We start from the raw sequence: 25,041 nt of genomic DNA, 5'->3' as shown, positions 1-25,041 counted from the left end.
AACGAGCAAACGCGCTTCCTCGCTATTTCGTCGTAAAGCCTCTTTTACGACGAAATAACGAGGAAAACCGCCCTCGTTAAGGTGATGTTTTCTTGTAGTGTCTGTAGCCTTTCCGACATTCAAGGAAATCCTTGTTGGCGAGGTATCTTCCTTTATAAAGTCTAGCACACTACAAAAAAACACACCGAAGAGGGTATTAATAATTTGAAGACAAACGCACCAGTCAGCATGTGCAACCTTGAGAAGATATTTCCTCCATCATTCTTTGATGTAATGGAACATCTTGCTATTCATCTCGCAAGAGAATTGGAACTTGGTGGTCCTGTGCAGTACAGATGGATGTATATTTTTGAGCGTTATATGCATCATCTGAAGAAGATGGTCAAAAATCAAAGCAGGGTGGAAGGATCTATAGTGGCACAGGTGATCAATGAAGAAACTGCAATCTTTGCTGAAAATTATTTTCCACCAGAAGTGCAAACAAAACACCGAAGACCTGCTCGGCATGATGATAGAGGGGAGAGAGCAACATATCATGTTACTGTCCCAAGCATGTTCAAGGAAATAGGACGACTTAGTGGAAAATTCACGAAGCGGAGACTTACGGACACTGAGAACGCTCATTTACAAACATATTTGCTCACCAACTGTGAAGATGTTCTACAATATGAGAGGTAAAAATATTTATTCATTTATTGTTAGATTAATATTCAATAAATTTATTTCATATTGATAATATTTTTGTATATAGTGTATATATGGCGGAGTTGCGTATGACTCACAGGCATGCAACAGAAGATGAGCTTCGACAACTTAGAGATAACGGATTTGCTGCGTGGCTTCGTAGTTATGTGAGTCATATATCATATTACCCTATGCAAATGATTAGTTTAAATTTAATATATATAAACTAATTAATTTTGCAATCATATATGTTTTTTTTTATAGGTGAATGATGGTTTGGCCAGAGGTCTTGTGTTCGATGATTGGGTACGCGAATTTGTGCAGGGACCAAACTATGTGGTCAAATCATATCCTAAATTTTGTACGCGAGGATATGCATTCACAAAGAAAGGTCATTCTAAGACAACATATGATGCTGGTGTTTCATCTTCTTCTGGTGACGATGTCTACTACGGCAACATAAAAGAAATATTGGAAATCCAATTTCCTGGAATGGTTGGATTGCGTTGTGTAGTATTCTATTGTGATTGGTATGACACCACCCCAGATAGAGGAGTGAAGATTGATGCGTTTGGTGTTACATCAGTTCATTCGCGGCGGAAACTTCAATATTATGATCCCTTCATTCTTGGTTCGCAAGCTGATCAGGTATGTCAATATATTCATAATTTTTTACCAATATAATTAATTAATGTTATATATTGAACTAATACTTTGTATAATTGATATGTATAGGTGTGCTACATCAGTTACCCTCGGGTGACGTACAGAGACGATCCATGGGTTACTGTAACGCAAATCAACCCAAGAGGACGAGTGGATGGAACTTCTGATGATGATGAACCATTGCAACCAGAGTCTACCAGCAACGCCCAGGCAGTTGAAGATTTGGAAAATGTTCAACTCGTTGAGAATTTGACTGTGTTTGGACATGATGCTGTCGTACATTCAGAGCCGGAAGCCGAGGTTGGGGAGTTTGATGAAGATTCAGAAGATTCTGATTAGTTTTTTTTTTTTATTATTGGTCCGTCGGAAATCCCTCGCAATATACCGACGACATAGCGACGACAACGGGTTTCATTGAAAATTGGAAAGGTCGTCGGTATTTCGTCGGAAAATACCGACGACATGTTTTTCTATAAAGTTTCAATCATAAAAATCTATAAATTTAGATGCCAAAACTATGAAAATAACACATAATAAGTGTTTAGTATAGTATTAGATCGCAACCGTTCAAATATAACAACTCATTAAAATATTTATGTATGCATATCATTGTTTTCATAACATCTCATCTTAACATTATATACTTATACAATCATATTTATATAAGCTTACACTACAAAAAATATTGTTGTGTAAAATCGTGTTATAAAACATTTTTATTGTTAAATCTTTATGCAAATACTATATATATTATCAAAGATTTGGATTTTGCATTTAGAAACATGAAATCAACACCCTAAACACTAAGTCGTCGGAATTCCGTCGGAAAATACCGACGGAATGTGTCCGTCGGAAAATACTGACGGACACGTTCCGTCGGAATTTCAATTAGCCCGGGAGAACCAAACCGCTTGAAAATTTTCGCGAATCGGCATTTGGTATATTTTAAATATACCGACGGAATACCAACGAACCCGTGTCCGTCGGAATCCTCGGAAATAAAAACCCTCCTCCTTTCTTCTTCGTTATCTCCGCGGCCTCTCTCTCTCTCAAAACTCTCCGGCGATTTCGGCGATTTCGGCGACTCTCCGCGATTCCGGCCTCTCTTCACCGGCGAATCCCCTCCTCACCCTCCTATCTCTTCCCCAAACCCCAAATCATGTAAGAATCATCCCAAACCCTTTTTTTTTTCAATTGTTTAGGGTTTTGGAAGTTGATCTCGGATTTTAGGTTGTTTGATTGAACATTTTAGGATTGAATGGATAGTTTAGGATATATAAGTTAGGATTGTTGTTTTAGTTTTTTTTGGAACATTTTTTGATTTTTAAAAACGTTTTTTTGAAAAAAATATAAATATTTAACACCATTTTTCTTCATTTATAAATTTTAACAACATTTTTCTATATTTATAAATTTTTTATAATTTTGTATACATATATATATATATATATAAAAGGTTTAATAGTTTTTTTTAAAACATTTATAAAACCTTTTGTAAATATATAAATGAAAATATGTTTGATGGGTTAATTTTTTTTTTCTTAGGGCCGAGGATGAAGCCCGCCCCGCAGCCCGTCTTCGACGTAGTTCGGTGAGCGGTTCCCGTGCATCGGTATCGTCTCATGACTCGGTTCCCGCATATATTCCCGCTCCAGCTCCCTCTGCCCCTCACGCTGCCCCTCACGCTGCTGCTCAACAGGATCCGGGGGTCATGCCGGTTCATCTATTGGTTCAACAACCAGGTCGAGAGCATCTCCCGTTTCTCCAACTCAACCCACGACGAGGCCATAGCACTTGGTTAGTATTTTTTTTTATTTGTACCGTTATATTTTTTGCTTTAATTAACTTGCTAACTTGTATTTTTTTTTAAAGGTTCACCAAGTCGAAAAATGGCATTAGCCGGAGCATCAACCAGATGATGTACTCCATGCTCCGTTTTGGATATCCAAAGTGGAGTGTGATCCCTTCCGACGAACGAGAGTTGTGGTTTCGTCAGTTTGCGGTATAGTAACCCTTCATTTTTTTTAAGTTTTTACATTTTTTTACATATATTTACTTATTAAATTGTGTTTGTTTTGTAGCAAGAGTTCAACTGGCACTCCGATCTTACGGAAACAGTCCGTAAGAAATTCAACGAAAAGGCCATGGACTCTTACACAAAGCAGATAAACGCGTGGAAGACAGTTTGGCAGAAGAACAAGAAGCCACGGTTCATCAACGGGGGGGTGTGGGAGCAGTTGATAGCTCATTGGGAGAGGGAAGACACTGCAGAGACGTCTTCTAGGAACTATTTCGGTTTGTATGAATTTTAAACTTTATGAATGTTTTTTTCCTATTTCGGTTTTTATGAATTTAAATTTTATAATATTATTAGTTTTAAATTTCTGATTTTTTAAATTTATTAATATCAAAAAATATATAAAAATGCAAAATTAATTTAAAAAAATAAATGGGTATATACCGACGGACAGTGGTCGTCGGAATATACCGACGGACATATATCCGTCGGTAAATTCCGACGAACAAGTTTCATCGGAATCCACCGAGGGACACTCTACGTCGGAAGTGTCCGAGGAACGTTCTCCATCGGTACGTAGTTTTTCCGATGAACTCTGGTCTCGTGTATCTGCATCGTAATATCGTCGGAAGTTCGTCAGAATGACGTTTCTCGGTATTCGTCAGAAAGTCGTCGGAAGTTCTGACGAAATTCCGACGAATTTTTTTTTTCCGACGAAACGATACCGACGGACGGGTTCGTCGGAAATTCGTCGGAATTGGTCAATTCCGACGAATTTCCGACGATTTCGGCCATCAGAATCCCCCTGTTTTCTTGTAGTGGCAATCAGGCTGTTTGGCTCATTGAGTAACCGCCATGCTTGTTTGGTTAAGAGAGCTTGGTTAAAATCTTCAATATCTTTAAACCCCAAGCCCCATTCTCTTTAGAGACACACAATTTGTCATAAGAATCCAATGAATCTTCCTCCTCTCATCACATTTATTACACCAGAAATTAGCCATATCACTCATTATCTTTCGACAATGATGCTAGACGAAAACATGAAATAACATAAACAGGAAGCACTATAGCAATAAATTTAAAGAGAACCTCCTTTTTCCACCAAAGCAAAGTTTTTTTGGTAAACAAACCTTTGAGTGCTCATCTTCTCACCTATAAATGCAAGAAGTTTCTGTTTAGAACCACTAAAATATTTTGGCAGACCAAAATATTTTCCATCTCCTCTTTCATTACCAAGGATCGTTTAAAGTCAAGTTTTCATTAATTTATTCATCAGAGTTTATAAATTTTAGGTTTGGTATATCAATTGCAACACGAGACTGGCCAATTGGGAATAATTAAACAAAAGGTTTACTCTGTTCAATATGCTCGTCTATTATCGGTTAGCAAGGGCTGAAAAAGAGGGATAACACATGTTAAAATCCTCTTAGAAGGATTTAATAGAGAAAACAATGAAAAACATTAGGGATCAAAATACAATATTCAACACAATCTAAAAACTCAACTAGCAAAAGTAAATAAAATACACGTAGATGGGTTTTCTATATATGTGGTTACATGCATGGTTGCAAATTTAACAAACTTGCATACAAAATGTAAAAAGAAACTTAGTCATGTACGGCCAAATAGTTGCATATCTGCTATTTCAAAGAACATAAGCTTTTAAGTTTTAAATGTTATTTTTATATTTTGTTTAAAATCCAAAAAGTTGAAGACGCACACCCGAACATAAGACATATTAGACCTGAAATTCTAAACTAGCGAACCAACCAAGTGCATGTACATATTCACTGTTAGATGAGAATCATACGTTCGCATCTAAGGATATTTTTTATTTTATTTGTGGTAGATATTAATATATTGAGTAATCGGTGAGCAGATAAGGATGCTGCATTTTCAACTATATATTAGTAATATTTATTTTGTATTTTCATTCGAAAAAGTAGGCCGGGCTTACCAATACAGACCTCTTTACTTTGTATTCTCAATCTTTCTATTTGAAAATCATTTTGGATAAGTCATGCACAAAAGAAAAATCAAAGGAGAGTATATGCTTTAAGATGGATAATTTTCTTTATTAAAAAAAATTGTCAACCATGTTAAGCGTAATCTCCAAATCCACAAAGTAAAATTGGCGTCACTGCTCCACGTTTGAATCTTTAAAACTTCCAAATGAATCTCGTGTTTAGTTAACGATATAGCTTACGTATGGTTACATTTTTTGTCCCATTCATAATTAAAAATGGTTGAAGTTCAAAAACAAACAATTAAAAATGGTTTGTTCGTTCCTTAATGTGGATTAAAGGCTACAATTAAATACTAGAAAGTTAGAAACTAAAAGGGATTCCATAACAATAAGACTTTGTTCATACGGTCTGTCAGCATTGGTGAATAACGATGTGTGTAGTTGTAAGTTATCATATTATAACCGGGCCTCGTGGTCTGGTGGTAAAGGAACCTCGGCTGAGGTGCCCGCCATCACGACTTCGAGCCCCGGCTACAGCGGATTTAACATCCCTTCCGTTGGGGCGCTGGACCCCCTACGGGGGAATAGTTGGGAAGGTGACTGCCCAGATACCAGAGTTATAAAAAAAAAAAAGTTATCATATTACTTTTTTTTGGTAGCTTGGCCAATTGTTTAGCAACAATTATTTCATATATAGTCTTAAAACAATACAATTTAAGTATAATAGTTACAAAATCCAGTAGAAATAGTAACTATTTCACAGCAGAAGCCCTAAATATTTTTAAACATAACTTTTGCTGTGGTTAAAAAAAAACATAACTTTTGCTACGTACTACACACCCCACTGGTACGTACTGATCCAACTTCGTACCTTTTATTAGCGTTCAGGGAACAGTCGGGCCGTGTTCCATTTTCATTGGAGCCGCGGGAAAGCAACTTGGAGAACAATCGAGGAATTAAATTTGGACAAGGACATAGAAAGGTTACAGAATCCAGTTTTCTTGGATATACATATCTAGAATTACCCTACGACTAGTCACATAACGAAAAAGCTACAAATAGTAATAAGTGGTCTGCCGGATAAGGCACAAGACCAACGCATATTTAGCTGTCATGTCCAAAAAAGTAAAGAATAATATTATTATGTTATTGACCAAAAATCTCCAATATCCATTTTATTTCTACATTATACAATTTTCTCTGAATCATCATTCGATGAATCCTCCCTTTTTATTTCGATAATCTTCTGTAATGTATAAGAAGACCGTCGAGATTGTTTTCTATATAATATATATTTCTATAAATAGGGGCAATCTAAGACGAACAACATCTCCACTTCCCTTATTTGATCTTATCCTTATCTTCTTCCTTGTTCTATTTCGCTTTTAATTTCTCTCTCTCTCTGATAATCATTACATCTTCTTGTTTAATTTCTTGAGATCTTTGTCTGATTCAAGAGTTGTTATTAATTAACCAAAGATAAATGTCAATGGACGGTGTTATGAGATGAGAAGTCTGAACCAGTTCTCTAGATTCCTCGTTTATCATTCTGTATCCGTTGTGATTCTCCACTGGTTTTACGTCTTTTCTTGAACAACTTTATTTTATTTTTCAATTTTTTTTTTCCGCAAAGTGTTAGGACAAGAACATGGCAAACGCAGAGAAGACAAGTTCAGGTTCCGACATAGATGAGAAGAAGAGGAAACGCAAGTTGTCAAACCGCGAATCAGCTAGAAGGTCGCGTTTGAAGAAGCAGAAGTTAATGGAAGACACCATCATCGAGATCTCGACTCTCGAGAGACGAATCAAAGAGAACAACGAGAGATGCAAAGTGGCGAGACGGAGGCTAGACTCGCTCGAGTCTGAAAACGTTGCTTTGAGATCGGAGAAGACGTGGCTTTTGAGCTATGTCAGCGATTTAGAGAACATGATTGCCACGACTTCCTTAACGCTGACGCATAGTGGCGGCGACGACGAGAACGTAAACGTGGAAATAGCGGCTGGAGATTGTAGGCGTAGACCATGGCAGGAGTATAGCTGTGGTTCTCTACAAACGCTTGCGTCCTTCAAAACATGAGCATTGTGTATTTTTAAGTTTGTATCTTATCATATTGAATTGTTTTCTCCTCAGACATTCAAAAAAGTTGATGGAAGTTGTTACGTGTTGATGCGTTGTAACACATAAACTCGTTCTCACACATCTCCTGGGAACCTCTAAATGATACTAAGCTAAGAGAAAACTTCTTATTCAAATAACTGAAGTAAGTGTTTGTGGCGTCATCAGATTTCCTACCCACTTTAACGGTTGCTGATCATAAGATTAATATATTGTTTTCACATCTTAATCCTAATGTTTTGTTCTTTAAAATTTTTGTTCATTTTTTGGGGATTTAAACAACTTTTTATCACTTTCATTTTCATTAATAAATATTTCTACAAAAAAATGGATTAATTGTGTTTCAAATCAAGATACTTGTATTCTTGAAGTTGTGTGTTGAGTTCTACTGCTCTTCTCATTCTTAGCGCTCTGTTTAGATTATGGGTATAGCAAAAGATCTGAGAGTCCTTGGAGTGATACTTGTTTCTCATTAAAAGAAAAAGAATGCTTAACATTTACTAATAATCCTAGCTAAAAATAGGTTGAATCTCAAACGTTGCTTAGTCTTGACTCTTGAAGACGAACGAAACAGATAATTTACCACCAACAACTAGGTGGTAAAGCCAAGAGCGACATTTCAACTACCATCACAGCTTTAAAGACAAAACTATGGGTGTTATTGGTAAGAGATGTGATTTTATTTTTATTTTTTGGCTGTAAAAATATTGCTGTGATTTTTTTGATTTTGATTCTAGATTTTTAACTTTCAAAAGTCTTTAAATTTGGGCTCTAAGAATTTGTCTCTGCAGAGCAATTATAAAAACATAAATTTAAAGAAGTGTTGTGGACTAAAACAAAAGACCGTGAATTTTAAAAAAAATATAAATCAAGATTGATGCAGATTTAGAGCTGTGAGTATAATTGCGGCCGTGGAAATCAACTACAACAATAGCCAATCATATTTTTGCTATAATTAATAAAAAAAATTAGCCACTAATCTGTACTCGCTGTTACTAATCAAACATTACATTAGGTGTCAAGAATAGATAAAATCATTTTTTTAGGTAGAAGTTGTGATCTAACTACCTTAACCAATGTGGCGCGCCCACATGGTCGATGATCACTACGGGAGAGAGAGCTTATTGTCTCCTTCCCATTTCTATATTACTGTTTCCTCTTTAACCACTCTTATCCTATCACCAGTTCACCACTATTCCTCGGACTAGGTCCGCTCTCCTTTCTCCCACACCCTCTCTCCTAGCTTTCAGATCTGTCTTGATTCAGATTTGATACCAAAGTTTCGATATTTACGAGGAGGAGGGTAAAGTTCGAAACTTTATCCATTTCTATAGATTCGTTAATGTAGTAAAGTGGCAGACTTTTCTAATCTTTTTTTTTCGATTAGTGTCTTCAACATTGAAAGTGGAACACTTTGTTACAGTTAACGCATTGCCCGTGTCTTCTAGTTTAACCAAAACTCTGGATCTGATCATTGTTCTGTTTTGATTCTCAGTTTCACTTTTTTTTTTGTGATTTTGGCACATTATATGTATGTCTTAATAATAGTTTTCAAGGTTTTATCGCGTTTTTTTAGTCCATTTGAATCATTACAGGTCTGGAGTTGCATTGGCTGAGAGATAGACCAGATGGAGGGAAAGAAGAGAAAAAGAGTGTGAATTGGAGTCTTTCGCGCAGAACAGTCGACCGGAGCAGCCTGAGTGCATGCTCCAGCGGCAGAGATAAAAAAAGAAGTTTCCAAATATTTCGGGATTTGCCTTAGATTTCCTGTTTTTCCATATAGCCGCATGTGGCTCCTATATATATAGTCTTTTATTTATTACTTTAGACCTACCTTAGTTTTTACGCAAGAAAGACCTAAGAGAGCTTGTGTTTTCGGCGATTTGCTACTTGTAAGGGAGACGGCTCCATCTTCTCCTAGAGAAGATTATCCTGACCTCTGATTTCTATTATCTATTATATGCAATATTATTCAGAAATCATGCTTCTCTGTTCTTGTGTTATGACTGAGTAGTCACAGAGTTAGTTTAGGGTTCTAGGGTTTGGATTCGTGAGCTGAAGCATAAATCAGTCATCTTAAGATTGTCTACATTCATATATGTTCTTATTGCTTGCATTGAACCGATCACTTAGTGCATGAATTAGGGTTAATCAATTTAGCCAGTCATTAATTGATAACTTGATATGATTTGAATGAACTTTGCATCCCTAGTCAGCAAGAGTATATATTAGGGTGTATTGTGAACATATCGGACTTGATCTCTAAAGCTTGCTAGTGCATCTTGATTCAAACGAGAGTTTAGGCATCAAGACCGACTTGTAAAAGAATCAATACCACGAGAGTGGGTTGATTCAACATGAGTGATCCGAGTGGGTTGATTCAACATGAGTGATCCGAGTTTAGATTTGTTATAAACTGAACTTGAAGAATTGCTTGGCTTGCGATTTCCATACCTGAAGAAAAAACCCTAGACTAGCGCCTTTAAATCAATTCAAAACAACTTCTCTTGTTACTTGTTATTTACGTTATTGACTTATTTAAAAACCTCCACTTTGTTTTAGCTTAATTTTGATCTCATAAAGATAAAGTGTGAACTAGTCATCTGGAATTGAATCTAAAGATATTACAACTACACTGTTAACTTGACAGTAGACAAATATCCAATTTTAGTTTATCACTGTCCTATGTTGGTTTGGTTTGGTTTGGATCGGTTGAGATCAAAGATAAACTTTGCTTTCACAGGATGTGAAACACCTTATATGGCTGGAATCATAAATCCTGGCTCTGAAGGCTTTCAGAAACTCTTCTTCGGTCAGGAGGAAATCGTTATCCCTGTTCACGCCGCGTAAGTTTCTTTTTCAAAAAACATATCATATAAAACATATCATATAAAGATCAGACAGAAACTTTAACTTGTTTTTGTTATACAGCATTGAGGCAGCATGCGCTGCGCATCCAACCGCAGATGTATTCATCAACTTTGCATCCTTGGTTGGATGTATTCATCAACTTTGCATCCTTCAGGAGGTTCGTATGAATCTTTCCATCAACATTGTCTCTTTGTGTTAGTTTTGTTTAAGTTAGTTTCTATCTATAGTGCTGTTGCTTCATCCATGGCTGCTTTGAAGCAACCAACTATCAAAATTGTGGCGATAATAGCGGAAGGTGTTCCAGAATCTGACACCAAGCAGCTCATTGCTTACGCTCGTGCTAACAATAAGGTTGCTTTCATGGTTAGCTTCAGTTAATCATTTTCTGAGACTGATCGGGGTTGTTTGCAGGTTGTGATTGGACCAGCGACGGTTGGAGGTATTCAAGCTGGAGCCTTTAAGATTGGTGACACTGCATGAACGATTGATAACATTATCCAGTGCAAGCTCTACAGACCTGGATCTGTTGGTTTTGTCTCCAAATCTGTATTTGACGGCTTTAAGAACAACATAAAACTTAGAATGTTTGAGAGTTTTTTTTATTCATCACTCTTCTTTTCCTGCGGATGGGATGTCTAATGAAATGTACAATACTGTTGCCCGTGTGACTGATGGGATCTATGAAGGTGAGTTTTGAAGAATGTTAATCAATAGACTAATGATATATTAAGCTGAAGATTGTTTTATTGTTGTTTTTGTAGGCATTGCTATTGGTGGAGACGTGTTCCCAGGATCCACTTTATCTGACCACATCTTTCGTTTTAACAACATCCCACAAGTATATGTATATACTAATCTTCAACTGTTTAACATTGTTGCTCGATGTAACAATCCTCTGGCGTAGTTTTGATGTCAACTATGACTTATATTCCAGATTAAAATGATGGTGGTACTTGGAGAGCTTGGAGGAAGAGATGAATACTCTCTTGTTGAAGCTTTGAAACAAGGGAAAGTCAATGAACATGTCGTTGCTTGGGTCAGTGGAACTTGTGCACGTCTCTTCAAGTCTGAAGTACAGTTTGGTCGCACAGTAAGTTGCAGTTTTAATGCATCTTTGTCTGTTGTCCAAATCAAAATAGTTATTTGAACATGATGATTATGGATAGGGTGCCAAAAGTGGTGGCGAGATGGAGTCTGCACAGGCCAAGAACCAAGCTCCAATGGATGCTGGAGCTATTGTTCCCATTTCATTTGAAGCCCTGAAATCTGCAATCAAAGAGACTTTTGAGAAACTGGTTAGTATTTCTCCAGCTGGCATTGTCTTTTTTTTTTTTCTTCTTGCAATCTTATGTGTTCATTTTCAATTTCCTCCTAAAAAGGTTGAAGAAGGAAAGGTCTCTCCTATAAAGGAAGCCACTCTTCCACAAATCCCTGAGGATCTAAGCTCAGCAATTAAGAGCGGGAAAGTCCGGGCTCCTACTCACATCATCTCAACCATTTCTGATGACAGAGGTATTCTTATGGACACTAAACCATAGTCTTCTCTATATTCATATGCCCCTTTCAGTCCATTTTCTTATAATTGTCAACACTAATTTTGCAGGGGAGGAACCATGCTATGCTGGTGTTCCAATGTCTTCAATCATCGAACAAGGCTTAGGAGTGGGTGATGTCATCTCCCTGCTTTGGTTCAAACGTAGTCTTCCTCGTTACTATACAAAATTCATAGGTCTCATCTCAGCTTCTCTCTTTTGCTTTTGAATCTATTCTTTCTCAAATATACAATGTTCTCATACTATTGTATAGTGAGATTAACTCTGGTCTATGCCACTTTTGAAAAAATGCACTGAGATAGATATGCGTAATGCTGTGTCTCTGGCCCCCACAACACCATTGTAACAGCAAGAGCAGGGAAAGACCTTGTCTCAAGTCTTGTCTCAGGTCAGTCAACATCTCCAACAAACACAATGGTTTTCTTTGGCCGTGCAATGATAATAATCTTTAAGACTGTTAAATTTTTCTACAGGTTTATTAACCATTGGTCCTCGATTTGGTGGTGCCATTGATGACGCTGCACGATACTTCAAGGACGCTTGTGATAGGGTAAAATACTATATCATCTCCCCAACTGCAACTACCATAAGTTCTTGAGTCTCTGATCTCCAATTGGTTGCTTGTTACAGAATCTCACTCCTTATGAGTTCGTCGAGGGAATGAAGAAGAAAGGAATCCGAGTCCCCGGGATTGGACACAAGTATAAAAGAAACCACTTCTTGTAATAAGGAAACGAAAATGAAACCTCACATGAGTTCTGTTTGGTAGGATCAAGAGCAGAGACAACAGAGACAAGAGAGTGGAGCTGCTTCAGAAATTTGCTCGGTCCAACTTCCCATCAGTGAAGTACATGGAGTATGCAGTAACAATGGAAAGCTACACGCTCTCAAAGGCGAACAACCTCGTACTCAACGTTGATGGAGCCATCAGATCTCTCTTCTTGGACCTTCTAGCTGGAAGTGGGATGTTCACTAAGCAAGAGATAGACGAGATTGTTCAGATTAGTTATCTCAATGGCCTCTTTGTTCTTGCTCGCTCCATCGGTTTGATTGGACACACATTTTATCAGAAGAGGTTGAAGCAGCCATTGTACCGTCACCATGGGAAGATGTGTTGTATACCAAGTAAAAACTCATCTCAGCCTTTTTTTTTTTTTTTTTTTTTTTTTGGTATTGTTCTAGTTAAATTAGCTTTTATATTCTTCTAGGAGGTTACTAAAACATGTATACGCTTTTTCTTCTCCTTTGTTATGTTTGCTTTCTACTTATTTTTTTGCTATACGCATACTGTTTTTATCGTTACATTAAGATCACTAAACAATTAAATCAGTGACTTTTTTTTTACATATTTGTTTGGTAGCACTAGCAATGTATTTGGAGTGATTAACAAGAGATTGATGAATTTGAAGTCTGGCATTGAAATATTTTCTTTCATCAATCTCTTTAATTTTGTGTGTTCATGATTCGTTGTATGGTCTTGTGTGATTAAAGTTCATTATAGAAAACAATGCATCAAATATGTAGTCAATTAATTTCTCATCAATTATCACTCCAAACATGAAAATAACGAATAAATAAAATTTAAAAGGGCTTTATTAATCAAAAAAAAGAAAAAAAGAAAATCATTAAAGTAGATTATCCAAAAAAACCATGGGCCACGAGCCCGAAACTCAATATCTGTAAGATTACGTTCAATAACCGAAAAAAAGATGTGGCTGCTGGGATTCGAGCCCAGGTCTCCACGGCCACAACGTGGAATTCTCACCACTAAACTACAGCCACTGCTGAGATGAGATCCGAAACAAAGTTAATTTATCGTTATACCATTGCACGTGACCGAACCCTTCCCTAGGTGCTAAAATAACAGCAAAACGCATCGTTTAAAGGGCCAAGTTCGTTTAGTTGTTCTGTTTCTTCTTCTATCCAAGTGCGTTTCTCCACCAAAAAAAAAAATCCTTGGCCTTCTACACCCGATGCTCAACAACACCATAACTATCAGACCCTCACAAGATTGACAGTTATACGCGCCTCTTTGATTCTGATCCTCTTCCTTTCGAATAATCAACGAAACCTAAATTGACTTATCTCGGGGACTCTGGATTCAATCCCGTCTCCGCCGAATCCAAACGAACCTGAGCGTTTCAGCGCCTCACTAAAACCGCCGCCGTTTTCTTGGACACTTAGACGCGAGGTTCGACGAACTTTTCTTTTACTTTTATTTCCTGTTTTGAGGGGTTTTTGATGAAGCTGAGGAACTATTCGATGGTATTGTGCATGTGCTGTGGCCAATCTGGATTCTGTATTGCAACGTTTGATTGAATTTGCGTTTGGATTTATCTGGTTGTTAGAGATCGGGCGTTTCGAATTTAGGGTTTGGAGTTTTAGTGTTGCGGATAGATACAATGTGTTATGGTTTTGGTTTGTGATCGTTGTTCTCATTGGATCACGGTGCAGGTTCAGTCTCTAAGCTCTCTTGTTTATCTGAAAGTTAACTTACATTTTGATTTGATGTAGATTTGGTGAAAACATTAGCATGAAAAGCTTTGGCATGTATTCATATATGTGTTGTGGGGAAAGGACTTCTTATGGAACCTTAGATATTTTAGTAAAAGATAATTTTAGAAGTCTATTCAGTGGAGTTCGTGATCTTGGATACTTCAGTTATGTAGTTTTAAGTCCCTTTTGGTGCGCAATGGTGATCCTTGTGATCGATAAATATTGTATTTTAAACATTTGTACAATGATAGAGTAGACATAGTTAAGCATTTGTATAAGGATGATACTACGCCAAGTTGTTCGCTTTTTTTTCTTTATCATGTACTAATTTAGATAGTTTGGTGTGACGAATTTGATAGGAACTACTTGGTTAAGGATTTTTGGTATGCTCAAAGTGTAGAGATGCATTGGTTTCGACGTTCCTTGCGATCCCTCTAGATCTCTGATGTTGTCCTCTAATTTTCCATAGAGTAGAACTAACAGAAGAACTGATAGGAACTACGTGGTTAGGGCTGTTTAATACACCCATAGCTTAGAGATGACGTTATCTGTAGTTTTTCAGAGTATAGCTAGCAGAAGATTGCTTAGGATCTTATTTTCACTTCTCTTTTGGTTGAAAATAATATATCTTTTTGAAGTTTGTGTCTATCTCTTAGGGTTGTAGCTGTTGTCTCTGCGTTGATAACTGACGTCAATATCTGGAAAATTGACAGGGTCTGATGGCTCTTAGGAAAATTACTCCGAAAGCCGATTCAGTCTCTCCCCCGATGAAACCTTTGAGTTTGTCTAAACAATTGCCAGGGAATGTGCAGATGGCAGACCCAGATATTGCTCAAAATGTTGTACCTAACATCGACTTGGACATGCGGGAAGTTTACTTTTTGATGCTCCACTTACTTTCCTCTGGGCCATGCCAGAGAACTTATGCACTGTTGCGACATGAACTTCTTGAGCATGAGCTTCTTCCCAGAAGATATCATGCTTGGTACTCGAGGAGTGGGTTGCCTAGTGGGGATGAGAATGATGATGGAGATTCCTTTCCTTTAAACTATGCTGAGTTGGTCAAGAGGTAACTAGTAGAGCTTCTCTCACTCACTGACTGTAGTACTTATGGGAAATCTTATGAATTTGTATGTGAAGAAGTTAATCATTGGTCATTCATTTATTGCATATGTATTTTCATATTTAATAATGACTTGTATAGGTTTCTTTCCACCAGAGATCCTTACGTGTTTCATGACATTTACTGTGCACCCTCAGGTATTCTCACGTAAAAAAAGATCACTTGGTGGAGCTCCTGAAGCAATTAGTCTTTGTTTCAAGTAGGCCTACTCCCTCACGCGGTCTCGGTGATGGAAATGGAAACAAACTGATTGCAGCTGGTGTCCCAACACTTTTAGGGACTGGCTCGTTCTCCCTTTTGAGCTGTAGGTGATTTCTAGAATTTGTTTTCTTATTGGCGAGTGTAGTGTTGTCTTTTTTGTGTGTACTTAATATAGACACAAACTTTCTCACATGCACACACACATATATTAGCATACATGTATGAACATAAACTATAATAAACCAATTTCTCTTAGAATTTACTTAGGACTTGTTATGCATTTACGAAGCTCTGTTTCAAAATCTTGGTTCGCTAAAGCTGCCTCGTTTGGTTTGCAGATGACAAGGACATAGTTGGAAGTGATCTCAAACCACCACCTATTAGCATGCGTTGGCCTCATATGCGTGCTGATCAGGTGCGTGGTTTAAGTTTGAGGGAAATTGGTGGTGGTTTTGCCAGACATCATCGAGCCCCATCGATTCGTGCAGCATGTTATGTCATTGCAAAACCATCTACAATGGTACAAAAGATGCAGAACATCAAGAGGGTACGTGGACACAGAAATGCTGTGTACTGTGGTAAGTAATTTACTTGTTTAGAGGTGAATCTTAATATTATGTTTCGTTGTCAAATAATACACTAATCATTGGGATGAACTGGATGCCTGAACCTATATGAATATGCTGCAGCTATATTTGATCGCTCAGGAAGGTATGTAATCACTGGTTCAGATGATCGCCTTGTAAAAGTATGGTCAATGGAGACTGCATACTGCCTGACCAGCTGTCGAGGGCATGAAGTGAGTTCGAAATACTCTCTGAGCTTACTATAATCTTGTTACTGTATTCTTAGGTGGTGTTTAAATTTTTGTTTCTGCTGCATGTGCAAGGGTGACATAACTGATCTTGCTGTGAGTTCAAACAACACTTTCATAGCATCCGCATCAAATGATTGTGTAATCCGCGTTGTAAGTTTCTTATATCGTCCTCTGTATATGGTACCACTATAATTCCATACAGTAGCCTCCTTGACGAGTTCACCGTCTGGATTTTTTCTAGTGGCGATTGCCAGATGGCTTACCAGTTTCGGTACTTCGTGGACATACCGGAGCTGTTACTGCTATTGCATTTAGTCCCAGACCTGGATCCCCGTACCAGCTTCTTTCGTAAGAATTGTTCTCCAGTTCTTTTTGGCATCACTATACACAATTCATATTGTGGATTTTCAGTTTATTGCCTATGTAGTATGTTTTGAAATATTGAATTAATTAACCTTTTGGCCACAAAGCTGGAAAGTTGAGTGCACTCCAGTTCGTTCTCTCCTTCAGATGGAATATAGGATGTTATGTTATTATTGAGCTCTGAATTGTATATCTACTATGTAATGTGTCTTAAGATTTATTTGCTTATCTGGAAAAGGTGTTTCATTCTATTTGGCATCTTTATAAACTACTTTGTCCCTTTGTTAAATTTCTGCAGATCGTCAGATGATGGTACATGTAGAATATGGGATGCTCGGGGTGCTCAATTTGCTCCGCGAATATATCTCCCTAGGCCTCCTAGTCCTGATGGTGATAGCTCTACGGTCTAAGCTTATTGATTATTGCTTTGATTTACTGAAAGCTGTTGGACTGACTATGGAAACATATTGCAGGAAAGAACAATGTCCCTTCTTCTAGTAATGCTCAGCAGAGTCACCAAATCTTTTGCTGCGCATTCAATGCCAATGGATCTGTATTTGTCACTGGCAGCTCTGACACTCTTGCTAGAGTATACTCGGTACTGATATATGTTTTCCTTACTGTATCTTGATTTGAGTTTAAACTGGCCAATCCACAGTTACATTCCACCAAATTTTATAGGGATGACTTAATTACAAAAGGTGTTTCCTTGGTCGCAGGTTTGGAGTGCTAACAAGATCAATAATGATGATCATCAGCCAAATCATGAGATGGATGTTCTGGCTGGACATGAGAATGATGTTAATTACGTTCAGTTCAGGTTAGCCAACCGCTTTTGAAAGTACATTTCTTATAAAGTCCTCATTGTCTTATCCTAATTTGCTGTGGTGCTTTCCAGTGGTTGTGCTGCAGGATATAAATTTGCCGTAACTGACTACTCAAAAGACGATAGTGTTCCAAAATTTAAGAATTCCTGGTGTGTGCTATCTGTTGCATGTAGATAATCTTGCAAATTGCTATTACTATTAGTATTAACCTTTATCTATGTTTTGTGTTTGACATTCAATAACACATGTATTTTCTAGGTTCTGTCATGATAACATAGTTACATGCTCTCGTGATGGTAGTGCAATCATTTGGATCCCAAGATCACGGAGATCACATGTAACATTTATTTTCGCTTTGATAATTACGATCTTCACCTAATTCAGTACGTTTTTATCGGACCAGAAACCCAGATCTTTGTTTACGTCTTTCAGGGGAAAAGCTGCCGATGGACACGAGCATATCATCTCAAGGTTCCACCTCCGCCCATGCCTCCTCAACCTCCTAGAGGCGGGCCACGTCAAAGGATCCTGCCTACTCCTCGTGGGGTTAATATGATTGCTTGGAGTCTGGATAATCGTTTTGTCCTTGCGGCTATCATGGGTAACACTTGTTTGACACTCTTGATTGCTAAGAGTTTATCCATGCCTGTTTCTTATAGCGCTCTACTCTTGCTAACTAGAATCACTTCCAATGTTAAGATTGTAGGATATGCGTGTGGAATGCCTCTGATGGTAGCTTGGTACATTCTTTGACTGGCCATACAGCATCTGTGAGTGCTTGACCCTTCTGTATATTTATCCCCTATCATAGATTTGGTTGACCGTCTTAAGACTGTTTAAGAATTGTTAAAACTTTTGATCTCTGTACTTTAAAGTAAGGCAAAAAGTAAGAATTTATTCCCCACGCCTATAAAAATGAACACAAAACCATACTTCTTCTAAGCAGATTATGAATTTGCTTCCACGCTATTTTTACCATTCCCAACTCTGCCTCCTAACATTTATGCCTTGTTACATTGTCTGGTTCTGTTTTAGTTTTCCAGGTATGATTCCCCCTTAGTACCTTGTATTACCGTTATCAACATGTTATACTTACTGTTTGTAGACATATGTTATGGACGTCCATCCTTTTAATCCTCGGATAGCTATGAGTGCTGGCTATGATGGACAAACAATAGTGTGGGATGTAAGTTTTACTTTCTCTGCTGTCTAATCGCTTCTTTTCGTATTTCCTAAAGCCTTTATTCTCTTCTTCTAGATATGGGAAGGCATACCTATCGAAACATACAAGATTTCACACTTCAAGTTGGTCGATGGGAAGTTTTCACCGTAAGCAAATAGTTTTGTTCTGTACTCATAATGCTATTACTACATCTGATTGCTAATCTGTATCTTTATAATTAGGGATGGAACGTCAATTATACTTTCAGATGATGTGGGCCAACTCTACGTATTAAGCACAGGCCAAGGGGATTCTCAAAAGGACGCTAAATACGATCAGGTACCTATATAACTTCAGAATGAAGCTTCGTTACTGTACTTCTAATTACTACATTTCTGATAGATACCCTACAGAAATACATATATCTCTTAGTTCTGTTACTTGGAGAATAAAATAAATCTCCCTTTTTCATATTGGGTGAAATGAAATATCCTTATGATTTCTCTGTGGATCTTGCAGTTCTTCTTGGGGGATTATCGGCCATTAATTCATGACCTATATGGTAATGTCCTTGACCAGGTAAATGGCTCATCTTTTACCCTTCTAGTGATTCTACTTGTAAAATTGGATAAATAATTTTTTTTATCTCTGCAGTTCTGCTTGTTATAGGCATAGTTTAATCACTAATATGCATTTGGAAACTTATCTTCTTTACCCTTCTAGTGATTCTACTTATGAAATTGGATAAAAAGTTTCTATTATCTCTGCAATTCTGCTTGTTATATGCATATTTTAGTCACTAATAGGCATCTGGAAACTTTGATTTAGGAATCTCAGCTTCCGCCTTATCGCCGAAATATGGAGGATCCTCTTTGTGATTCAGGTTTTACTATCTTTTACTATGGTTACAAGTGATTTGTGGATCCTTCTACTCAGGTTGGGCATATTATTCACTCTCTGTCGTTCTGAATTCCAGCGATGATTCCATATGAAGAGCCATATCAGACAATGTTTCAGAAACGGCGACTTGGCGCCTTAGGCAAAGAATGGCGACCATCTGCTTTAAAGCTGGCTGTAGGGCCAGATATCACTTTGGATCAAGATTACCAAATGCCACCTCTGGCAGATCTAGACTTAGCTGAACCGTTGCCAGAATTTGTAGATGTAATGGAGTGGGAACCAGAAGTCGATATCTTGAGCGATGAAAATGACTCCGAATACAATGTGCCAGAAGAGTATTCGTCTGAAAAAGAGCAAGAATGTTTAAACTCTTCAACCTCTGGTGAGTCAGGTTCCAGTTCAAGTGAAAGCGATGAGGACGGTGATAATCAGAATAGCCTTAGAAGATCCAAAAGAAAAAGACATAAGACAGGAGTGAGTATTTTGTAATATTTTCCTTGATCTTGTGCCTAAATATGCTACTTATCCCTTTTTTACCTCTTTACCAGGCTGGGATCATGACTTCTTCGGGTAGGCGTGTTAAAAAGAAAAACGTTGATGAGCTTGAAGGAGCTACAAACAAGAACAAACGTAGCAGGAAATCTGGGAATGGTCGTAAAGAATCGAAGAGAAAATCATCAAAATCTAAATCGTCCAGACCTAGGCGAGCAGCTGCTAAAAATGCCCTCTCTTGGTTTTCTAAGATTACTGGTAGATCTAAAGATGCAGAAGAAGAAGAGGATGTCTCTGAATTGAGTGGGTCATCAGAAAGTGAATCGACAACACAGGACTCAGGCACTGGGGATAGTGAACTTGATGTAGCTTTGTTAAATGGGCATGGCAAGCAATCAAAAGGGAAAAACATTCTCGTATGTGATTCAGACGATGGGGCTCAAGAGTGTGATATTAGAGAAACTCATCCTGCTGAACGGAAGAGATTGGTTGTCAGGTTTCCTGTTAAGAACTCAGATAAGCTTACCTTGCTGGAGAACCTACCTGGAACATCTTCTCATGTTCCAACTCCAACTTTAGGGAATGGCTGTGCCGAAGACTCAAGCATTCCTGAGAACCTTGGACACACTAACCAATTTAATGGGTTAGATGCAAGTGAAGTCAAATGGGGAATGGTTAAGGCTCGTACATCAAAGCGAATGAGAGGTGAAGCAAAATCATCGCACGGACTTATGGGCTCTGAGCCAGAGGGAAAAGAAAAAAATGTTAACGAAGATGAAAATCACCATGATAATGGTGTTACAGCACCTAGTTGTTTGGAATTAAGAACAGATACAGATGGCGTAGCAGTTGACGCCCACTTGGCGATTTCTAATGGTTTGCCAAACGGTGATGAACGATGCCTAATAGTGGATGGGTCGCCAAGTCGAATGGCTGATGACGGTGCTTCTAAATGTTCTCAGGATGTAACCGGTCCCCTGCATGATCTGAAAGATAGCCTTCCACCTCTCTCTAGGACGTTGAGGATACGCTCCAAGAGGGCTTCAAGGGCTCCTGATACATCTTTGAAGCAAGAAGTAAAATCTTCATCAATGAATGAGGAAAATGGTGGCTCTGTCGCATTAAATGATGGTTCTGCAGACACTAGATGTGATTTGGCATTGGAATCTCAAAATGATGGTGTGGTTGGAACAGAGCAGTCTCTGAGAAATGATTCAGCGCATGAATCAAATCCGCCGATCAGTGACCCTGTCTCTATTGCTAATGATGTTCATGTGTCACATCCTAAACGGATGTTTGATTTTGTCTATAGACGACTGAAGTCACGAAAGCATAAGAATAACTCAGACGGGGGTGCTACTCTTAGTCAAGAAATAAGTCTAGGTTCTTGTAGTCAGGATCAGAGTAGTGGCGCTAATTCCCATGAAGTTGTCGCTAATGGGTTCCGTGGGACGGAGTCGAATGGATTGGAGAAGTCGGAAGGCAGTTTGACAGACAGCCGAGATAAACTAAGTAATTCACGCGGAAACCAAAACTCTCAAGAAGAAGAGAGATCAACTTCTGGGGCAACACTTCGGTTGAGATCAACAAGGAATAGAAGGTCTACTTATCCTTTTAGTGAAACTAAACCTGCTGAAACAAAGAAGCCTCAGCAGTCAACAGAAAAGGTATCCTGGTTGACATTGTCAACACATGAAGAGGGTTCTCGTTATATCCCACAAAAGGGGGATGAAGTTGCGTATTTGCGACAGGTAAGTGTTTGTAGTTATCTTATACGTTGTCTCGCTTAGTCAACCTTTGTTTGATATCGGCTGTTACTCGTATCTTTCAGGGGCATCAAGAATACTTAAACTTTAGCTCTCCGAGGGAAGTGGCTCCTTGGACTTCAATAAAGGGGGGGAATATGAAGGCGGTGGAAATTTGTAAAGTGGAAAGTCTTGAATACGCAACACTTGCTGGTTCTGGGGATAGCTGCTGCAAAATGATACTTAAAGTCATCGATCCAAACTCTGAAGTGTTCAACAAAACTTTCAAACTTACATTGCCTGATGTGGTGACATTTCCAGATTTTATAGTGGAAAGAAGTCGGTATGAAGCGGCAATACAGAGGAACTGGACTTTCAGGGATAAGTGTAAGGTTTGGTGGAGAGACGAAGGCGAAGAAGATGGTAGTTGGTGGGAAGGACGGATCTTAGCTGTGAAAGCCAAATCACCTGATTTTCCTGATAGTCCGTGGGAGAGGTACACAGTTAAATACAAGAGTGATCCGACTGAGACGCATCTTCACAGTCCCTGGGAGCTTTTTGATGCTGATACCAAGTGGGAACAGCCTCACATTGATGATGATGAACGAAAGCGTCTTCTCTTGGCCTTAACAAAGTTAGAGACTTCAAATAAAAGAACCAAGGTTTGTGATTCTGATCAAATTTAATATTTTCATGATATTAATTCCAGTCTATCCTGGCCACCAAGTTCTAACCTCACCTGATAAAACAATATCTACTAATTGGTTTCAGGATTCTTATGGCCTTCAAAAACTGAACCAAACCGTGGGAAGCTCCAGCTACACCAACATGTAAGTTTCTTCAACACTTCTTGATGGTAGATGAAGCTGACATGGTTTTGTATAATGGACTCATGTGCAGGTTCCCAGTTCCGTTGTCTCTTGAAGTAATCAGATCGAGGCTTGAGAACAACTACTACCGGAGTGTGGAAGCATTAAGACACGACGTAGCAGTTATGTTGTCCAATGCAGAAACTTTCTTTGGTCGAAATAAAAGCGTAGCGGCCAAAATCTCACATCTCTCTAAATGGTTCGACCGCACGCTACCCTCGTAGCAGTAGTGCCCTCCCTATGTAGATAAAATCTCCTTTTTTTTTCCTTTCTTTCTCATGTTCTCAAATTTTTAGTTAGAGTTTCAGCAATTTTTTATCTCAAAAAACTCTAGTTCTAATGAATGAAGAGAATATTAGGAGTTTTTTCCTTGTAAGTAAAGAAATATTGGAGAGGTCAAAAACATTTGATGCTTTGGAGAACAGAGAACTACCATCTTCCGTTGAATGATCCAACCCAGTTTCAGTATGATATTAATTTGTGGACGCTACACGCAAATGGACAGAACATTTGTCCATTATATGGGTAAGAAAGATACTCATACTACACAAAAATCTAAATTTAATGGAAAATACAGTTATAGCATACTAGACAGTATTTATATTAACCTATACTATATACATCAACAATAGTCAATAACATACAAAACAAGTCCTTCACTTACTCGTAGTTTGTATTTTCCTGGGGTTTACATGATATGGATGATCTTGAAAGGTGGAAATTTTTCTTGTGGGTCTATTAAGCTCTGGAAACTAAAAGGAGATTCTCAAACCCCATCACTGTATTACAACACCAACACAGTCATAAATGGCTGAGAAAAAGCAAAGTTGAAACTTGAGAAAAGGAAGAGTTTCTAATGTAGCTCAAAATGATTCACTCTAAAAAGGCATATGACATTTTTCATCATCCCTGAAAACCAATTCAACGACGCTTGTTGTTGCTGCTGTGCCTCTTGCTCTTCTTCTTTCTACTGCTTCTGTCTTCATCAGAATCAGAGTCCGAAGCTGATTCTGAGTCAGACGACTCCTCCTCAGATGAAGAAGAGCTGTATTTTCTTCTCCGCCTTTCCTTCCTCTGCTTTGGCTTCTTCTTGCTCTTCCTCTTATTCCTTCTCCTCCTCCTCCTCCTTTCCTCCTCCGACTCAGACGATGAACTGTACTCCGAATCACTCTCTCCAGACGATTCAGAGCCGTCACTACTATCTGTTTCAAACACAGAAGCTTCACTGTCACTGCCAGACTCAGATTTCGACCTCTGCTTTCTCTTGCTCTTCTTGGACGACCGCCTCTCACCTTCTTCTTCATCTTTCCCGTTTCCTGCATCTAGCTTCTCATCATCACCATCAAGATCATCAACAGAAGGCTTCGTCCTCAGTTTAGGATTCTTAAGCTGCTGAGTTCTCGAAGGCCTAGAGATGTAAACCCTCTCGTTCTTGCACTCATAAGTCCAGTGCCCCGTCTGGAAACACTTCTGACACTGCGAAGCCGCCAAGCTGCTTCCTCCCACCACCGATGCCGACACTGACTTGTCTTTCCTTTCCCCAAGCCTCACAGCTTTCTCGGTACTCATCAGATACATCTGCCTCTTGGCTTCCCTCTTCTCCTGCCATCTGCTCGGACCTTCCTCCTTCTGACCGTAAGCGTTGACGTTTCTGGAAGCAGCAGCAGCTGCTCGCTCAGCTTGGGTGCGGCTTAAGCCTTTGGAAGCGGTGAGTGCTGCAGCTTTGATCCTGTCTGCTGCAACCTGTGCTTTCTCATCCTTTGATTCAGACATGTCCGTCTCTTTTGAGCTAACGAAGACTCTTTCTTATCTGCAATTAACGAAAACACCATACGTTCAGACAAAAGTATGTAAAAGACAGTTTCAGAGACTGACGGTCGAAACAGATTGGAAAGAGAATCTGTAACTCTTCAACAAGTAGAATCAGTTACAAATCTGAACAACGAAGGATTTAATGGGTAATAAAACCCTAAACATAAACTTGGAATAACTAAATTTCTATTAAGTGTTTACGATTACATACCGAGAAGTCTAGTTGAAGATCCTAGGAATAGAATGAGCAACGAGCCTTATTGCGATCTATTTGTCAAAATCTCAAGATCTATACAAATCCTTGGGAAAACAATAAAAGGAAAAACTTACGATTAGAAACGGGGGGGGGGGGCACGAAAAG

At 38.5% G+C, this 25,041-nt stretch overlaps 5 protein-coding genes, 1 long non-coding RNA gene, 1 other non-coding gene and 1 pseudogene across 9 annotated transcripts; 6 read left to right on the top strand and 2 right to left on the bottom strand.

Annotated features, from left to right (window-relative positions):
• Window positions 1-192: 192 nt before the first annotated feature.
• On the top strand, window positions 193-1,857 carry LOC106302189. Its single transcript, XM_013738725.1, has 4 exons — window positions 193-674; window positions 752-851; window positions 949-1,332; window positions 1,420-1,857. Exons 1-4 carry the CDS (start codon window positions 229-231, stop codon window positions 1,687-1,689), a joined length of 1,200 nt encoding a protein of 399 aa, XP_013594179.1. The 5' UTR covers window positions 193-228; the 3' UTR covers window positions 1,690-1,857.
• Window positions 1,858-2,151: 294 nt separating this feature from the next.
• LOC106303170 lies at window positions 2,152-3,662 on the top strand. Its single transcript, XM_013739507.1, has 4 exons — window positions 2,152-2,511; window positions 2,896-3,147; window positions 3,223-3,352; window positions 3,432-3,662. Coding segments are annotated over exons 1-4 (615 nt in total). The 5' UTR covers window positions 2,152-2,509.
• A 2,850-nt stretch (window positions 3,663-6,512) lies between these two features.
• Window positions 6,513-7,511, top strand: LOC106303585 (basic leucine zipper 1-like). The gene has a single exon (XM_013739861.1). The coding sequence runs from the start codon at window positions 6,982-6,984 to the stop codon at window positions 7,408-7,410; it is 429 nt and encodes a 142-aa protein (XP_013595315.1). The 5' UTR covers window positions 6,513-6,981; the 3' UTR covers window positions 7,411-7,511.
• Window positions 7,512-8,537: 1,026 nt separating this feature from the next.
• On the top strand, window positions 8,538-9,331 carry LOC106304784. Its single transcript, XR_001262831.1, has 2 exons — window positions 8,538-8,752; window positions 9,045-9,331. It is a non-coding gene; the product is annotated as an uncharacterized LOC106304784 (long non-coding RNA).
• Window positions 9,332-10,134: 803 nt separating this feature from the next.
• LOC106303169 lies at window positions 10,135-13,002 on the top strand (annotated as a pseudogene).
• A 581-nt stretch (window positions 13,003-13,583) lies between these two features.
• TRNAH-GUG lies at window positions 13,584-13,655 on the bottom strand. The gene has a single exon. It is a non-coding gene; the product is annotated as a tRNA-His (tRNA).
• Window positions 13,656-13,792: 137 nt separating this feature from the next.
• On the top strand, window positions 13,793-23,273 carry LOC106306190 (bromodomain and WD repeat-containing protein 1-like). Of its 2 annotated transcripts, XM_013742708.1 has the most exons (24): window positions 13,793-14,064; window positions 15,083-15,438; window positions 15,630-15,796; window positions 16,032-16,271; window positions 16,383-16,492; window positions 16,583-16,660; window positions 16,752-16,858; window positions 17,172-17,263; window positions 17,347-17,471; window positions 17,593-17,693; window positions 17,772-17,849; window positions 17,959-18,037; window positions 18,133-18,301; window positions 18,400-18,470; window positions 18,806-18,886; window positions 18,959-19,029; window positions 19,105-19,201; window positions 19,382-19,441; window positions 19,691-19,745; window positions 19,839-20,236; window positions 20,311-22,005; window positions 22,086-22,661; window positions 22,771-22,829; window positions 22,900-23,273. In XM_013742708.1, the coding sequence occupies exons 2-24, from the start codon at window positions 15,089-15,091 to the stop codon at window positions 23,090-23,092; spliced, it is 5,052 nt and encodes a 1,683-aa protein (XP_013598162.1). In that variant the 5' UTR covers window positions 13,793-14,064; window positions 15,083-15,088; the 3' UTR covers window positions 23,093-23,273. The 2 variants fall into 2 exon arrangements, with proteins under 2 accessions (XP_013598162.1, XP_013598163.1); XM_013742709.1 differs by lacking the exons at window positions 13,793-14,064; window positions 15,083-15,438 and having other exon boundaries at window positions 15,669-15,800.
• Window positions 23,274-23,614: 341 nt separating this feature from the next.
• Window positions 23,615-25,041, bottom strand: LOC106301324 (zinc finger CCHC domain-containing protein 10). Of its 2 annotated transcripts, none has more exons than XM_013737690.1 (2): window positions 25,011-25,041; window positions 23,615-24,678 (listed from the first exon to the last, which is right to left on the bottom strand). In XM_013737690.1, exon 2 carries the CDS (start codon window positions 24,639-24,641, stop codon window positions 23,790-23,792), a length of 852 nt encoding a protein of 283 aa, XP_013593144.1. In that variant the 5' UTR covers window positions 24,642-24,678; window positions 25,011-25,041; the 3' UTR covers window positions 23,615-23,789. The 2 variants fall into 2 exon arrangements, with proteins under 2 accessions (XP_013593144.1, XP_013593145.1); XM_013737691.1 differs by lacking the exon at window positions 25,011-25,041 and adding an exon at window positions 24,892-24,979.

The sequence above is a fragment of the Brassica oleracea genome, chromosome C7, assembly GCF_000695525.1.
Source record: "Brassica oleracea var. oleracea cultivar TO1000 chromosome C7, BOL, whole genome shotgun sequence".
Lineage (NCBI taxonomy): Eukaryota > Viridiplantae > Streptophyta > Magnoliopsida > Brassicales > Brassicaceae > Brassica > Brassica oleracea.
This window is presented reverse-complemented; position numbering and strand designations above follow the sequence as displayed.

Coding starts and splice junctions, on each gene's coding strand:
- LOC106303170 (XM_013739507.1), top strand. Junction 3,148..3,222: donor CGACGAGGCCATAGCACTTG/GTTAGTATTTTT, acceptor TTTTTTTTAAAG/GTTCACCAAGTCGAAAAATG. Junction 3,353..3,431: donor TGTGGTTTCGTCAGTTTGCG/GTATAGTAACCC, acceptor TTTGTTTTGTAG/CAAGAGTTCAACTGGCACTC.
- LOC106301324 (XM_013737690.1), bottom strand. CDS start 24,641: ATGTCTGAATCAAAGGATGAGAAAGCACAGGTTGCAGCAGACAGGATC.
- LOC106303585 (XM_013739861.1), top strand. CDS start 6,982: ATGGCAAACGCAGAGAAGACAAGTTCAGGTTCCGACATAGATGAGAAG.
- LOC106302189 (XM_013738725.1), top strand. CDS start 229: ATGTGCAACCTTGAGAAGATATTTCCTCCATCATTCTTTGATGTAATG. Junction 675..751: donor GATGTTCTACAATATGAGAG/GTAAAAATATTT, acceptor TTTTGTATATAG/TGTATATATGGCGGAGTTGC. Junction 1,333..1,419: donor TTGGTTCGCAAGCTGATCAG/GTATGTCAATAT, acceptor TGATATGTATAG/GTGTGCTACATCAGTTACCC.
- LOC106306190 (XM_013742708.1), top strand. CDS start 15,089: ATGGCTCTTAGGAAAATTACTCCGAAAGCCGATTCAGTCTCTCCCCCG. Junction 19,442..19,690: donor ATGGTAATGTCCTTGACCAG/GTAAATGGCTCA, acceptor ACTTTGATTTAG/GAATCTCAGCTTCCGCCTTA. Junction 22,830..22,899: donor AGCTCCAGCTACACCAACAT/GTAAGTTTCTTC, acceptor ACTCATGTGCAG/GTTCCCAGTTCCGTTGTCTC.